Raw genomic sequence first — 17,543 nt, forward strand, 5'->3', positions numbered from 1 at the left:
CTGGTAGAAAGCTCACTGGGTTTTTTAGTTCATCCTGGTGTAAAACTCATTAGGTTTGAGATCATCTTGATATAAATCTCAGATCAGTCTATGGTCAACCAATAAGAAACCCCGTTTTGATTAGGAGATTAGCCAACTCAAAAATCTGTCTTAATTCGAGATCAACCTATGCAAAATATTTGTTTTGTGTGAAGGCTAACCTTTTCAAGTTGTGTTTGTTGTTTAGTTAGAAGTTAGCCTAAAACTCCATTTCCTTGTATAAGAGGGTTTATGGGCATAACCTTCTAAAATCTCAATCATAATGGATACTCTCAAGATTAATTCTTAAGGACAAAATTAGGTTTTCTTGGTCGACCCTGTATAATTCTTTGGTGTTATTTCTCTTCTCTTATATCTTTATTTTATAGTTATTTACTTTGAATTTCTGCTGCATTTTCAAAAAAAACAAATATAAAATGGTTTTAAACTCTGATTTATCAAATAATTTGCTTTTAAATCAACATTTTTCAAACCTCCACAATTTATCTCATCCCCCTTATGTATGGAGTCAAACGTCCAATAGTTTGGAGTTCCTTATCACCCAAAGGACTTCCTACAAGGTTTCATGTCGTTGCCTCTTCTTATCCTCAAAAATATTATTGATTAAGTCAGTAATGATTCAGTAACCTAACTCAGATTTCCCATTATCTTGAGAATAATATATGAGGAATGTTTAAGTTTTATTCCAAACTTATGGTGAAGGTGTTGATCTGATCAGATGTAAAATTCATTCCTTGATTTGTTAATGATAGTCTCATGGACTCCAAATCTATATAATACAATGAAATACGAAGTTGATCACCTCCTTCGGTCCTAAATCTATCATTGACTATGCTTTTATTAATTTGGTGAAGTATTTGAAGACTAAGATGATAAATGCATGCCTCTTACTGTATGAAATATATATTTTACAAATCACATTCATAACCCATCCCATATATGAATAGGGATTGATCAGAAAATGTAGTAGCACAATTGGTTCCTTTTGTATCAGACCATGCAATTGGTAAGCATCACATTCGTTGGTGTATTTGAAGCTCTCAGTCGTAATAGTCAGACACATCTCCCAAATTTGCATTGATTCTCTTTTTCTTAAGATCTTGACTTGATTCAGAAGCATCGCCAAAAACTTTCATAATGTGATATCTCATATCGATATCATCACTATATGGAATTTTTACCTTACCTCCAAGTTATTGATCATCAAAATAATCATATGGCTTTCCATTAAGAACATCATCATCAATTGTTTTCATATTATAGACAAGCAACTGAATTAGATCAATACCTGATGGATTTCTACCTTTATCGGGTGTACTCTTTTTAACCTTATCAATATTTTCTATGGTTTCATCTTCCATGAACAGAACATCACAACTTCTAACATGTGTTTTCCCTACAAGATCATATAACATGTAACTAAACTAATATTTCACATAGCCAGTGAAGATGCATTATTTTAACTTTGCATCCAACTTGGATTTTTCATCCTTTAGAACATGCACAAAATTATTAAAACCAAATATTTTCAAATGATCATACTTAACATTATTTTAAAGCAAAATGTTTTGTAGAACCTCTATACTTTAAAAAACGTTAGGAGTGAGATTAAGAACATGAAGAATTGTATAGTGTTTCACCTTAGTAATGTATGAGTAACTTAGCTTCAAAAAACATACACCCTACTCTATCAAATAATGTTCGATTAATCCTCTCTACTAAAACATTCAGTGAGGATTTTTAGGAGGTATATTTTTATGTACAATTTCTTGTTTCTTGCAATAGACGTCAAAGTGTCCATGATACTCACCACCATTTTTAGTACGAACATGTTTTACTTTTTGTATGACTGCCTCTCAAACTGTTTGGTGTTTTATGAATTTCACCAACACTTGTTTTTTAATTCAAGGCATATACTTATAGTTTCATGAAACAATCATGAATAAAATTAACGAGACAAATTATACAGCTAAATAATTTTACCTTTAAAGGGCTGCAAATGTTAGGATGCACCAAGTGAAGAACACTGACTTCCTTAAAGGATGATGCCTTTTGGAGGACACTTTGGCATGTTTACCATTCATGCAACTATAATACTTATCGAAATATGCATTCTTTAATATGATAATCATATAATGTAGCCCTCACATCAACTATCCACATGCTCTCATATGATACAAAATTAATTAACTTATAATCATAAAGAATAACATGATTATCTCAAGTATGATTAGTAACACAATTATCCTTATGATCCTATTCTTTATTTTTACCCTTTTGTCTATTTCATCCATTTTCCACTTAAAAAATACTTTTATGTGTTTTATTTTGTGACAATGATGAACCTCTATATTCTTGTATCATGACTTGAATTGCTTATATTATTCTCTCTAACACATTTTAGAATAAATTATTGTATTGTGACTTGAATTGTCTTCTATTATTCTCTCTAACATCTTTTGGGCATATAAATATCTTCTAAAAATCTAGTAAATATAACAATAGATATATTCTCAAAATATCGTCATCAAACTTCATACCCATTTATAACATTTGACCAAGGATTTCGTGAAATGCAGTTACGTGGCTTGAAATAGTGGTTTCTTCCTTATACTTAAAACTTATGAATATTCAACTAGAATAATTTATTATTTTCTCATTTATAGTCATACACAGACTTTATATTCTCCCACATGATTTTTGCATTTGTCTTGTTAGCAATATGATTAAAAATATTGTCAATTTTCAAACTCGTATTCTTCTATAAAATAGAATATGACCTTTTGGTTCCAAATACAAGTCATTCAATTCCTCACAAATAGAAAATCTTTCATGATACTCTTTCATAAATGATAATTAGTACCATTCAAATAAATCATCTTTACATTTGTATTTCCTCCATCATTCAAACAAGTTAAATAGCCCTTTAATATGAATTATCTCCACTTATACATGTGATACATAATGGGAGTTATTTTGTACACTCCATGGAGTGATAGCGCACCTTTGTGAAAAACTAAAAATGTCCTTGATTTTCAGAAATGTATCTATGTACATATAATACACACATCTCATCACTTTGTAAGTGAGTCACTCCCATTTTCCCCAAAATTAGTCTGAAGATACATCTTCATAATAATGTTAGGGTGATTTCAAAACTCGGTAAACTTTATAGAGATTCATCTTCGAAATAAGCCTTATTTTGTCAAACCAGAAACAATTGCAAAATTTTGAAAAAACAACATAAATTAACATCAAAATACTTAACACAAATGTTTCAACATCTTTCAGGACCCATAAATAATTGTTAACATAAACCTAACATTACACTATATAGATAATCGTTAACATAAACTTAACATTATATAGGTAATCATTAACATAAATCCATAAATTACATTTCAGGATATTTCAACATCTTTAGAATATTTTTTATCAATCTTCCAATCGTCGCATCCAATTCAATCGGACCATTTGTTTCGTAACAGCAAAATATACTCCACATGATCCTTAAATCTTCATTCATCTTCAATTTAAACTAGTTGAATTGTATCTTCCCTTCATTGTCAATCGAGGAGGAATGATAGTCGAGCTTGACAACTCTTCGATTTTTTGAATATCACGGGAGATTATTCAGTTTGAATTTCATATCGATGAGAGGTGTGTCCTCGGTGACCCTAAATTGATGTGGGGGATTTGCACCATTGAAATACACAAGTGCAAGATAGAAATATGTATTTATTTTTATTTTGTGTGTTTTTGTAAACAACATGTGATGAGAGTCTTCATATTTATACAAGTTTTAGATTATTATGGACCTTATAAACCCTATCAAGTCTCAGAGGGATATTTCCGAATATGCATTTCTGGACTCACCCTATGTTTTCTAAAATAAGGATTTCTACGGAGATGTATTTTTGAATTACCCCTTGTTAAATAGTTTTTGCAATTAAAATGGGGTTAGTCCAGAAGTACATCTTCGGAATCGCCCCACAAACCCATTGTTCATACAAAACCTGTTATATGCATGGACAGAGTTGTTAATAGTTTGAAACATTTTTTTTCTAAAACAGAGCCCCAACTGTTATACAATTAATGTTGATTATACATTACGTATGTATCAAATTATATCCAGATTACATCGTTGACAATAATACATACATATAACTAGATAAAAACTAAAAAATAATAAAAAATAATTGCACCGCCTAAATTTATTTTTATGGTTAGTGCCGCCTTTGACTTTTCCTTATTTGATTCTCTTTCAATCTCGCTCAACTTGGTGAAATTTTTCATCTTTTCAAAAAAGTGATTCAGCCAAGTTTCAGCCTCTTTTATGAAATGTGTCCTCTACTCTGGTGATGTCTTTGGTATAGGACACACCGATTTCAAATAAACTTGAATAAAATGTAGTGATTTTGAAACCACACAATACACAAAATATGAACGGTTGGATTTTTAGGTCGGACACTCTTAAGTGGAAAACATGTTTTTGAGAACATGTATCTTGTCATATCAATACACACCCTATTATATGCACTTGCTATAAGACGACCCATTTTATGGAAGCACGTCGATTTTTCCTCCGGTGCTAGACCGCTAGCACGAGGAATAAGAGATTCATGAATTGTATCAAAATTTTCTTATTTTCTTGTATAGCATTGTGTATGATTATTTATGCGCCTTCAACTCTTTGATAAGTTGTTGGAAGACAAGTGTATGATTCTCCTCTCCTGTACCGAGCAAAGATGAAACAGCTCAATAACTGCAGTTACCGTCACCTTTAACATTTACAATTCGTTCAATGTATTTATGCATAAAAACTGACATCTCTTCAATGTATATGAATTTTGGTAAAAGTGGTGTAGGATATGATTCGTTAATACTAGCCCCTTTGAAAATATTTTTATTTTGAAGTTGGAAAATCCAAAAAAAAAGTGTGTCAACATGTTCAAAATAGGAAGGAGACCGCATCGTTGAATTGTTATTTAGTATTAGTTTGACCTTTTTCATAGGAGCGCCCTTTGTTTTTACGGTTGAGACGGTGGTTTTAAATCTATGTTTTTTGGATAGGAATCTTCCTCAATTGCTCTTTGATGTAAAGTTTCATGTTGTCATCGACTTTCAAAAATCTCTTTTAAATTAATTCCCATTCGATCAAGATGAATATATTTGATTTAACGTCCAGCAGCATGCAATCATCATGAAATTAGAGTCTTTTCTAGTGAGTGTAAATATCATATATATATATATATGTATCGATCTAGAAATCTTCATTTTCTTTGCAATTAAACAAACATGTGGAAGACTATACGTCTTCCTAAGTGTATAAACACACTTTCAACTATATGTTCCTTTTTTTCTCTGCTCGCTTGGTTTCGTAATAAATAAAATTCAATCCTGCTCGAGATAATGTTGTCAACCAACTGTGAATAAATAATGTTGTCTTTGACCAGAAGATGTTTGTATCTTATTATGTTGATTTCAGATCATTTGGTTCACATAGTCTCATCCTCTACAAAAATTACATTTACTTCTTCCCAACCAATCCTTCAGTGTAACATGTATAGATTCAACTCTATTAATTGTTGTATTTTCAAAGTGTCTAACTTTATCGGTCCAATCTTCTCCTTCACCTGGTCCAGAATTGTACTCTCAATGTACTGCAAGGAATATGGATATCTCACACACACCCTTCTGAAATGTATTATATATTTTGCATATAACTCTTTCGTGAAAGAATTTATTATATCACTTTAGACATCCATTATGTTTTCCAATACCACACCAGCTTTGACCATTTTCCCATCTTCACCCTTGATTTGTTTGGTCCCTACTGCAGGTGTAAGTCCGCTTCTCACATTTTTGGTTACGTGATACCTACAATATAATGCATAGGATATAGGAAATACCTTTGCAATCGAATTCATCATTGTAGTATTGTGATTGGTTACAATGACATTTAGCATGTTTTCTTGGTCCTTCAACATAGTCTTGTACACTTCTAAAGTCCATGTAACATTGTCCTCTTTTTCACTTTCCAAAAATGAAAAATCCACTTAAAACGTCATCTCCGTCGAAGTAACACCAACCATTTCCAAAAATGGAACCCTGTACTTGTTAGTCGTGTATGATGAATCAGTTATGAGCACAATGGTAAATATGTTAAGCAGCTTAATGGATCGGGATGGGTCTAAAATATATCTCAAATAGTGACTCAATCCTCACACACTTTGTACCTAGAAACATATTGATCATCATCCAGAAGCTTAAATAGTTGTTACATTTTAGTTCTTGGTCATTTTATCCCCTTTTTTATTTATAGCACGAACATCGTATATTTTCTCGATATTTTAGACATTTTGAGGTCTTTTCTGTTTCAAAGTTGCTAGTATGTTTTTGGGCGGCACCATATTCAATGTCATGTAAGAAACAAGTTTTTTCTCCTCGGGATTAAGGTGACATACAATGGGATGATTGACTAACTTGTGACATAAGTCATGATTATGTATACCAAAAACCATATTAAATTGTCATGTACTATTCACCTTAAGGTATCCAAGCACCTTAAAAGAACACTCACACTTTCACGTTTCAATGTCATCGTGTTTCAACTTCCGAATAGGTTGTTGGTACTTGCCACTTCTTTCGCATCTCATTGTTACAAAAGTTTGTCTTCTATCACAGCCATTATCAGACCTCTCGATTACAATGTTGAATCACAGTTTGGCGGACTCCATGTGGATCCATTGGAGCATATATTCACAGACAACAAACTTTTGTTTACTTGTAAATTATTCACGAGCATCTACCTCAACGTCAACCGGTTTAACATCTACCTTAATATCAACCGATTTAACATCATCTTCGACATCACACGGTTTAAAATCATCATCCACTTCACCCGAGTTAACATCCATAAACACATTAGCTTTGGAGGAAATATTAGGGTGCACCATATCTACGACCAATCCTATAGGAAAAACAAATGTAATATTCAAATTCAACTTTAGAACAATCCGGAAGTATATATCTAGAACACATGCAACTTAATCCAGAGGTTCATCTCCGGACTCAACATTCTTTTTTTTTATAGTTGAAGAAGATTAAAACTAGCAATGAGGAAGTAAATATATGTACATTACCTTAAATTCCAGCTTATTTTACTCCTTTTAATATAATAAAACACAAGAATGATGTTTTAGAGTGCAATTTGATTGAGAATAAATGGATGATTTTAAGGGTTTTGAGAGAAAATTGCAGTTTAATCAAGAAGAAGAACATGCAAGGTAGTTAGTGCTTTACTACATTTCCCACTTAACAAGCTTAGTGAATAAATATTTCTTCAAAAATTATACCTTTTCACAAATACGGTGATGCATTTTCGAACTATTTTTTGGCAAAAAAGAAAGTGTCTCACTTGCAATGTCTTTTTTGTGTGTATTTGGTGTGTCTGAAAGTGCACATCCAAAATATGAGAAGGACAAATTCGAAGTTTCCAAATGGTGATCCTTCGCCCCATAAGGTGAGAAAAGTAACACTTACATAATTGACTAATTTATTTGGACCTTTCTAGAAAAAGAACTCAATATTCAACATATCACTTGTTTTTTTTTTGTGGAGTCTAATCTTTTAAAACTACGGACAAAGTGGTAATGACCATTAAAAACTCACGTACACAATTGTCAATTGAGTGCAAAGATGTGGCGCGTCTATTTCTAATATAGTCTGTAAGTGTTAGAAATTGAATTTTAAGGTTTGTCACACTCGTCAAATATAAAATGTATAGGATAGTCAAAGTTTATATAATTCAAGAGATGAAGAAGAAATTCAAAGTTAAAGATGTTACTTAATTTTGTGTGTACGACTCAATTATCTTAACCTTCTCTCTAGAGTCAAAAACCAAAAGTGTGCATACCATATTTAGTCAGCTCTTTCATGGCAATTTTAACTTGATAAGCACTTTTGTAATAGGATGTTTCTTTAAAATGAGTAACTTTTACAGTATTATCATCAGTTATGGTAATAGTATTTTGAATTAAACTTATTCTCCTAAGGATTTTCAAATTAATAACTTATATGTTCTATGCTATGCAACATTTGTTAAAGTACAAATTTTTATTTCTTACACTTACAAATAAATCCTGGGAAAATTGAATAACTTATTTAGCTTTCCCTAATTCACTTAATACAATTTCAGGTAGAAAAAAATGTTACACGTTATCATTACTGTTTCACCTCACATTTTCTTTGCCTCTATGCTAATAACATTGTTTTTACAACAGAGCTTATAAACAAATGAGATTCCAAATACTCCAGAACAAAAACAGCCAATAATTAAATGATACTATAATTTTGCTTCATCTGTTTTGTTTTGTATTTTTTTTGTCCATATAAAAAGTGAAGGTTCATGCTCTTCCTTTCCTTTTATCATCCAATACCTGTGTCTCCCCAAAACAAGGTCCAAAAAAGGAACGTTTTGTTAGAGAAGAAACTGGTAGTAAATTATTATGCAGAATTTATTTCATATATGCTGCTGCAAAAGATAGAATTACCTTACTCTGGAAGATTCGCATGGTTAACACAAGAGTGTCTCGCATTCTGCAAATAACAGGTAATGTATATTGTTAATCGTGTATGTAAAATGGATAAACATTCAAACTTATATTTGTGAAACAACCAGTGTAATTACCGGACACTAAATGTGCTTAGAGGATGAGAAGATCCGTCCGAGCATGTTAACACGAATTGTGTTGAGAGACCACACGGAACTTTAATCTGCAGATACTCCATAAAAGTGGAACGCTACGTTATACTCTTTAAACAAGAAATAATAGTTAGCTTAAACTCAACTCAGAAAAATGTAAGTACTATATGAATGGTAGAATGCACAAAATGGAAATTCTATATATATGTACATGTCAAACTATTGCACCAACAAATACTAAATTCATGGAACATTCCATGAGTGTTTTACACAAAATTTATGAATGACATACCGACAAGTCCTTTGAGAATTTCTCAGCAACTACCGGAGCTTCAGTGCCATTTATCTTAATTTGGTATCCTGATCGTCTTAAGAATAGAGTTGATTGTTCCCAATTTTCAGAAGAATCCATCTGTAAAAAATAACCGGAAAATATGAAGAATGCAAATTAAGAAATGAAATTGAACTGAATTAGACTATAAAAGCGAATATATTAGCACAAATGCTATTAAGTGTCCTATGAGCACTGGTTAAAGACTCGAAAATTGAAAGCAGTTATTGAAAAGTACAACTTTGTAAGTTACCAATGTATTATATGTTGCACTTTTTCAATCGATGTTTTTCATTTTTTTCATTTCTTGATTCATTAACCAGTACCAGAACCTTTAAGGAAACTACCATATACTAAATATGATCTCGGCATAAAAGGATTTTCAAACTAAAAGCAGACCTACCAGAAGTAGAACACTGAAGATTGCTTCTCCTTTAGACAGGAATGTGTCAATCTCATGCTGCATTTCTGGGTCTAATGTTAGCACAGGGAGGATCGCGATCAGAAAGCATTGGAGGAAAAAGTAATAATGAAAATGACAAAACCACCACAATAGATTCAGCAGCAAGTAACTTACCACATGTTATTTTGTTTTGGTCATTAGCAAAAAGTCTCACTATCTCCCCCTGACAAAGAGAACAAAATTGACACAAAAGTTATGAATGATATTCTTATGATGTATGGGACAGAAATTGACAGATAACAGAAATGAGGAGACAATATGAGGATGTCTAGTGTTGAGAGATAACTCTTGGATGAGAATGAGCTATTAATGAAATACAAATTGTTTCCTTGATTGATACTTCAGCTCAAAAGATGAAATCACTTCAAACATCAATTCCATATTTAATTTTTGCAACCCTATAAAAAGATCTTATCCCACAAGCTAGAACATTACATACTTTTTTTTGTCCATATATAATTTGAGCAATTAACGATTAGCATATTGATTACTGGATTTTGTTACCAGATTCATGCTGAGTCAGCTGTAAGTACTGATACAACTGCTGATTAATTAGGATTCTGAAATAAAAATAGTTTTTCAATGAATATTGTATAACTGATTCTCATTCTGTTAATTCTGTAGAACAGAATGCACTAAATATTTCCTCACTTTTAACTCCAATATTTTTCTGTTTCTTATACATCACTGAATTGTTCTATTATGGTGTCAGAGCTCAGTAACTATTATACATGTGGTTAAACTAATATATATCCATAATGAAATATTCAAGTGCTGACATTTACAGTTTGATCAAACATATTCTAAATTAAAATAATAAATTTCCTCAGGCCATAATTCACATACTATATACATTAAATATGACAGACAATGGGTATGTATAACTAATTTATTTCAAACCTGACGGCCTTTATCATCCATTGGAATACACTCAACCGCTATCAATTTATCAACATCATCAGCTGTAACTACATACTCTGGATTTGTGGCTCCTGAACCAAGAAAACATTCATTAAAAACAAATATTGTATTGAACTTCTACCATGCCAGTCCACTCAAAAAAACAAGCAAGAAACTACTTAAGATTAAAAACAAAAGTTCAACCACCTTCAATGTACTGCCTAGTGCCATCCTGAAGATGTCGAACCCACTGACAAGAACCGGAGAAGTATGATGATATCAGTAATAGAAGAGATGGAAACTAATATGAATGAAAAGTTAAGTACCAATGGAGAGAAATTTTACCTGAAACATACAAAGAGAAGTTCGACGAACTGGATATCCACATCCAAGAAGTTTCTCTCCAGGAATAGCATCACCACAAATTTGAAAATTCTCAATGCCAGGGCCATCTAGAAAGACGTGACTTGTTAGTATAAAATGATAGACTATCTATTATAGAGAAAAACATAAATTACCTTCAGAAACAGAGGAAGCAGTCTCATCATGCTCATGTGAAGGTTGATACATGTTGCTATTGCCATTTACAAATGTTCTTTCTCCAGTTCTCTCTTGTGCACCAATTTGATCAATAGAACCATGCCGGAAAGAAGATAGGTCCCTGTGCAAGTTATTCCACGGATAAGTACATGTGTAAGAAAAATGGCCAATCACTGTAATCTAAGGTAATGATGATGGATAACAAATATTCACGTTGCAAACATAGAATGAGTTAAGCAATACCAACCTATCAGCATGAGAAATCTCCTGATAGTTGACCCTTTTGAATGCACCGTTTACATCTGGGTTTATATATCCTGTCATATTGCTCATTGGTTGATGATTTTGTTCATTGTCAATAGGATTTTGCTGGGAAAAGTTATGCTGAAACTGAAACAAAAAGTCAAATTGTAGTTAACGATAATGAGAGAAAACCTAAGATGATAAAGACAAATTGCATTAGGACATAGCATACATGAAGATACATGCCAATAGTAGCATACCATGAATTCATTATTAACGTGATTTGTCAAATGTGCTGAACCCGGACTTTCCACAATATGATTACCATTATCTGCATGGTTTTCTAGCCCAGAAGTTATCTCTCCAATTCTATCCTGTCCAAAAGAGTAATCACTGATATTTAGCAATAATCAATCAACCATTAACTTCAAGAATGACTTATCAAATAGAGAAAATATAGTACACGGCTACAGGATCAACAAGAAACCACCAGAGACAAAGTAAGACAGACAGAAATTCATGAAGCACGAAACATGAGCAATGTTCTATGTATAGCATCAGTTTGTTTACTGTGAACATGCGGTTTTATATTACTTCCACTCAAATTTTTAACACCAAAAATTTCACTTAGAAAGATTTAGCAGATATAATGACACAAATTATGCATCAGTCTTAGAAGTGTTGGAAACTTACATGTGAATTCCGAATCCTCCATTGTAATCGATCATGTAAATGCTGGACAAAGACCATATAAAATGTTAGAATATCTAAAAATAATTTAGAGGAAGCAAATGATGTATCATAGATTAGGATAAAATGTAGTATAGTAGGGGTAATTGTGTTACCTTATTTTTAGGGACCCTGTCTTGTTAGAACCCAGATCTCGTTCTAAGAGATTTAAACTTATCTTTAGGAAGTAATTTGTACCTTTATTTAGTTAGGATTACATGTCAAAATTAGTATAATACGAGTTAGCAATTTAGTACTTCGTATCACATGACAATCCAAGGTATCAGTTTAAATAATATTATTTTTTTAGTATATATTATCCTTTTCTCCTTTACCTAAAGCTATAATTTCAACATGATATTAGAGCAGTATCATCCTCCATAACCTCCGTCATAACTACAGTACTGTCTGTTTAGTGAAGTATGGAACTCTAACCTTAATTTCAGTGACTACACTTTGCCTTCTCGCTAAGCGAGACAAATTCTGATGATTGAAATCCCCATATTTCTTCCATCAACAGGACTTTTATATTATGACTATTTCCTTTGCTCCCTTCAGTATACTTTATTTTTGCTGTCATCCTCCCTGTTGTGATCTACTTTGAGATCGAGTATTGGTTAGACAAATGCTATTGGAATTGTTTGGTAACCCCAAGCCTTCCAGCATCTTTTCCTTCACCATTCATGCCCACTCGATGTTCCCTCTGCAGGCTTGGGATCCGATGCCCGCTATCTTTCCCCTTTCTCTTGTAAACATGTTTAATGGGCCAATCAGCTGATATTTTTAAATTTTGAAACGAATCAAATTATAATTGAAAAACCAACTTCTACATCTTTTACCACTGTTCTCAAACCTCCGATTAGCAATCCTTTAGTTTAAACCCGACTCTTTCATACATTGTAGAAAAGGGAGATTCTATCATTGGTCCCAAAAGGAAACGATTTATGAGGAAAGCTGTGTTGGGTTAAGGGTTCTTTGTTGAATTTCAATTTTATTGATTGGTTAGACATTATTTGCACTACTATATAAAGCAAGAAAACATGACATCAATCTCAAATCATGAGGTATCTTTGGTGTTACACCCATTAAACTCGAGGGAATTGAATGTAATTTTTACACAAATATGAAGTACGGCAAAAATCAAATTTCTTTGCTTGGCCAATGTTATCGCCATTGTTGATTTATATACACTAATCCCACTACACCGAATAATCCATATACCAATAACTTGGGACCATTCAACACATTACTGAATCTTAATGTATGACCTTGACTATTTTTAAAATTGGCATTCAAGGTTACTTCAGAGTTCAAGTAACTGTGACAGGTTTACATACCTTTACATAGTTGGATACTGAAGAGGCATTCATAACACGAGGCCACAGACCATATTCTGCCAGCAAACCAAGCATAGATGACATAAAGACATATCTCTCGTCCTCCGCAACCTAGATTAATGATATATATTAATAGGAGCAACAAGAAGTACATGAGATTCCAAACATACACATACAGATACATAGTAAGTGTTGTCAAATAGCAGCAATAGTGGCGCTATAGCTCTTTAGTATAGCGAATTTTGATGAATCCGCTAAGAAAACCATGATGCTATCCTAGTTACACTATTAGGGAAATAGCGGTCACTATTCCGTTTCTACTAGCTGATATAGCAGCAATAGCAAAAAAAGGAAAATTTGAGAATTTTTTAAGATGATAAAACTGAAGAGTCTGCATGTGTTCCGAACATGACCTATTATAAAAATTATAAAAAAAAAACGAAGAGTTAATGAGTATTACTCCTATATTCACCATAATAAGTAAACCTTTCAATATCCAAGCTATGATTTCCATCATTCTTGTTTTTTTATTTATATGCAGCTTGCCTTTTACTATAGAATGACTTATTTCAACCGTTATGTGGCTTCCTCTATTTGCCAGCAATCCACTATTAATAGATAAGGAGCTCACTTTGCTTTAACTTTAAAAAAATTGATTTTTTCTTTATATTTTTAAAAATGATTTTTATAAAATCTTTTTTTTAAATACTAAAAGTTTTTTAAGTCATTTTTTATAAATTAAAGACTAATTTTGACATCCTGTAACATAAATATACATTATTGAAAATTAAAACATAGTCAAAAAATTATGTATCTCAAGAATGATTTTTATGAAAAATTATTCAAAATAGCTTCAAATTCAAGTGATATTTTGATATCCAACAAAAAGTTATAGTAAAAGTATGAAATAACTAAAGTAATATTTTAAGAAAAATTATTTAAACCAATTTTTCATTTGAAACTTTTTAAAAGAATTTCTTTGTAAATTTTTTTTAACAAAAACATGGAACACTAAACAAACAGGCCCAAGAATGTATGTGTGAGTGTCTATATATGTTTTGTGTATGCGCGCACGCACACAATGTATTAAAAATAAATGCTATAAATATCGACAACAGGTGCAAAACCTTGTCGAAATGGATCAGTTTAGATATAAAAAATAAATCAAACTACAAGTGAGTATGAGCAGATGCATTGATGCTCAAGTGTACTGTGTACTGAAAAATAAGTGAGGGTCCTCACATCAACATGAATGAGTAACTAAAGAAATTGGTTCACAAGTGTAATTCCGTTGTAGAAATAAAATGCTGAATCATCGTGAAACTAGACTCACTTTCAAATCATGGGCGAGTTTTAAATTTTCTTCTAGATAACCTTTCCTTCGAGCCAGATCATTAGAGGCAGATGTGATGGCTTCATTTTGCTTGTCATCAATTGCCTAATAAAAATATGGCATGTAACTTTTAGGATTGAAATTATATTTGTAAGATGTTATAAGTTTAGCACAACTTTGAAAGACATTGACTAACCATTCTTAATTCCGAAAATTCTCTCTCTAGTTTGCATTTCTCATTCAAAAGCTGCAACTCCTGCAGCCATTGAATTTAGTTGATTACCTAAAATAAAATGCCAATGAAATAGATACAACTTAATGCTTGTGTGCATTTCATACCGTCATACAGGAATTCGCAATCTGTTCACGAAGGGCGAGGATCTCTTCTTCTTGCCCCCTTGCTCGTGAATAAAGTTCCTGCAAATAAACTTATAATCTGATGGGATTTTGTATAATGTTTCTTGCATTTTGCAAGGAAAAACTACATGCAATAATTCATTTTTGCGTCTTCTAGAATATATTTTTGTTACAGATAAGAATGTGATACATAAAAAAAAATACTGTTATACTTCATTACCATAGTTTCTAGGTCCTCAACGTGATTGAGTGCATCATTGCTTTTGAAATTGCTTTGAGCCCGTTGTTTCTCAAGATTGTACCTAAACCACAGCATCAAATTAATCACATCACAACTTGAACATAATAGATTGTAAGCATCAATATAACTCAATTTAATGCATCTTCTTAGAATGGAGGGTAACCTTCATCCTTTAAGCAAGCTTTTATAGTTGAGTTAGCTCTTATCCACATTCTAAAAAAAGGAATAAAAAAACATATTGCAGACCAGAATTTTCTAACGAAAAACATCATCGCCACTTTCATTATGTAGTATTAGTTATTTAACATATTAATTAGGTCCACTTTTCAAGCATCAGTGCCCAAATAATCTTAGTTTAAATATAATTAATAGGTCAAATGAATGTTTTGTGCCACTTATTACAAAAAGATTCCGGGGAGTTATTAGTTATTTAACATATTAACTATTCGAAGTGAAAATTAACTGACAAAATTCAGAAAAATACCAAATATAAAAACAGAACAATAAACAAATTGCTTCAACACCAAGAATTGGTTACAAATTTCAAAATCATCTTTCACTCCTAAGCTTATGTTATGTAACAGGGGAATGAACATTATTTATGTTTGTTGTTCTCTACATGATTCTACTGTAGAAGTGTCTGTTTACATTGTTATAGTTATAACTTATAAATTTTCCTGTTTCATTGTTTTCTTAAAGGTATATATCTTCAAACCGAAAACATACTCTCAGATTGTAGTTTGATTTTGCTACTCTTCTTTTTTTCCTTATATTCAGAACCAGAGGGAGTATTCATATCCAAAATGAAAGCTAACATTACGAAAAAAACACAACTTCGTTTTGTATGTATTACCTGCTTAGAATTTCAGAGGCTTGACCTTGAATCTCATCATTTTTAAGCCCCTGCGAAGGGCTTTTAACAGAAGACATAGAATGGCTGGCACAAGGTCCTCTTATAAATAACTTGTAATTGAATCATAGTTGATTTTTCGAATAAACTTCTTCATTTCGTCTCGTTTGATCATCCCCTAATTCAGGTCCAAATCAAGGTTTTTGCATGAGTCGATCCTTACCGCGGGATGCTTCAAGATGAAACAGATATCATGGAGTTAGCAACTTATCCAAGGACCTAAAGAAATTTCTTTATTAAAAACATGCTACTTAGCATATAAAAAAAAGTCAATGTAGACATAATGTCTTATTCCACTAGCAAACATCTGATGCAGATTCTCTGCAGTCATGGTACACGCATTCACGCATTTGGGGTATTAATAACCGTTTGATCGAAATCAGAAGGTTCTAATTTAAGTTGTGAATTTCAAAATTATGATAAAATTAAAATCCGTATTTTTCTGGATCATCTAATCTTGATCAAACGGTCACTAATTCTTCGAATGCGTGAACGGACTGACTGCAAGGAATCCAATTTCGCAAACATCATAGCAATCTATACCAATATAGTTGAAGGTGTGTCCGGTGTGTGACATGTTGTAGTTACATTGAATAACTTCCATTTTCTCAAATTATTAAGAGTGTCCCTGTGTCAGTGTCTACGTGTCAGTGTCGGTGTTTCGTAGGTCTATACATCGAACAAACGAGTAACTAACTAATTGAGGACATTGATCAGTCAGTTGGCATACAAACTATCAAATAACAACAACCACACCACACTATCATGATTCATGGAATCCACATACATAAACTTGCAGAGGTATCAAATTTGATCCATTTCACCACACTGATAACACAAAAATCAACACAAGAGCATCTTTTTCCAATTTCAAAAGATTAACAACTCTTTAATGCTGCAAAAAAAAACATTACAGAATGAAGAAATCCAAGTTTTAAGATACCAAAGAATGAGAGAACATGAAAACAAAAATCAAAAGCAGGGACTCACCACCGACTGCAAGTACAGCGTTGTTGCGTCTGAGAAAGCAAAATCCAAAGAGAAAAACGGAGAAGGAAGAAAAATCTGAGATGTGTTGTTGTTGTGATGGGGGCAGAGAGAGAAAATGTTGGAAGAAAGGAAAAGAGAAAAAAATAATGAATAATTATACTCTAAGTAATAATTACGATTAATAAAAGTATGTAATGTATGTACAATGTACACACGCAAAAAAAATTATACCTGCAACATATATTTAAATATCATTAAAAAGGTTATTTTCCATTTTCAAAATTGATACAATGTACATTACTCTTCAAAATTATTATTTGTACATTATATTTATAATAGTGAAAAATATAAAAATAATTAATATAAATAATTTAATAAATAATTTATCATTTATTATATTTTTTAATATGTATAAAGAATCAA

General features: G+C 32.0%; 1 protein-coding gene across 2 annotated transcripts; it reads right to left on the reverse strand.

The window, feature by feature from the left end:
• Positions 1–8,138: 8,138 nt before the first annotated feature.
• On the reverse strand, positions 8,139–17,288 carry LOC127076598 (uncharacterized). Of its 2 annotated transcripts, XM_051018297.1 has the most exons (21): positions 17,121–17,274; positions 16,918–17,025; positions 16,074–16,302; positions 15,200–15,281; positions 14,962–15,039; positions 14,819–14,878; positions 14,623–14,727; positions 13,290–13,400; positions 11,917–11,958; positions 11,484–11,597; positions 11,228–11,370; positions 10,959–11,101; positions 10,786–10,892; positions 10,648–10,690; positions 10,441–10,532; positions 9,655–9,703; positions 9,481–9,551; positions 9,039–9,158; positions 8,732–8,817; positions 8,595–8,640; positions 8,139–8,480 (listed from the first exon to the last, which is right to left on the reverse strand). In XM_051018297.1, exons 3-21 carry the CDS (start codon positions 16,148–16,150, stop codon positions 8,448–8,450), a joined length of 1,602 nt encoding a protein of 533 aa, XP_050874254.1. In that variant the 5' UTR covers positions 16,151–16,302; positions 16,918–17,025; positions 17,121–17,274; the 3' UTR covers positions 8,139–8,447. The 2 variants fall into 2 exon arrangements, with proteins under 2 accessions (XP_050874254.1, XP_050874253.1); XM_051018296.1 differs by lacking the exon at positions 16,918–17,025 and having other exon boundaries at positions 17,121–17,288.
• Positions 17,289–17,543: the final 255 nt, after the last annotated feature.

The sequence above is a fragment of the Lathyrus oleraceus genome, chromosome 4, assembly GCF_024323335.1.
Source record: "Lathyrus oleraceus cultivar Zhongwan6 chromosome 4, CAAS_Psat_ZW6_1.0, whole genome shotgun sequence".
NCBI classification, from domain to species: Eukaryota; Viridiplantae; Streptophyta; class Magnoliopsida; order Fabales; family Fabaceae; genus Lathyrus; species Lathyrus oleraceus.

What these genes read in the sequence shown, in the direction of transcription:
- LOC127076598 (XM_051018296.1), bottom strand. Translation starts at nt 16,150, where the DNA reads ATGTCTTCTGTTAAAAGCCCTTCGCAGGGGCTTAAAAATGATGAGATT. An exon ending in GGAGGATTCGGAATTCACAT is followed by an intron (nt 11,598 to 11,916) that starts GTAAGTTTCCAA and finishes TCTTTTGGACAG; the next exon opens with GATAGAATTGGAGAGATAAC. An exon ending in TGCTTCCTCTGTTTCTGAAG is followed by an intron (nt 10,893 to 10,958) that starts GTAATTTATGTT and finishes ACGTCTTTCTAG; the next exon opens with ATGGCCCTGGCATTGAGAAT.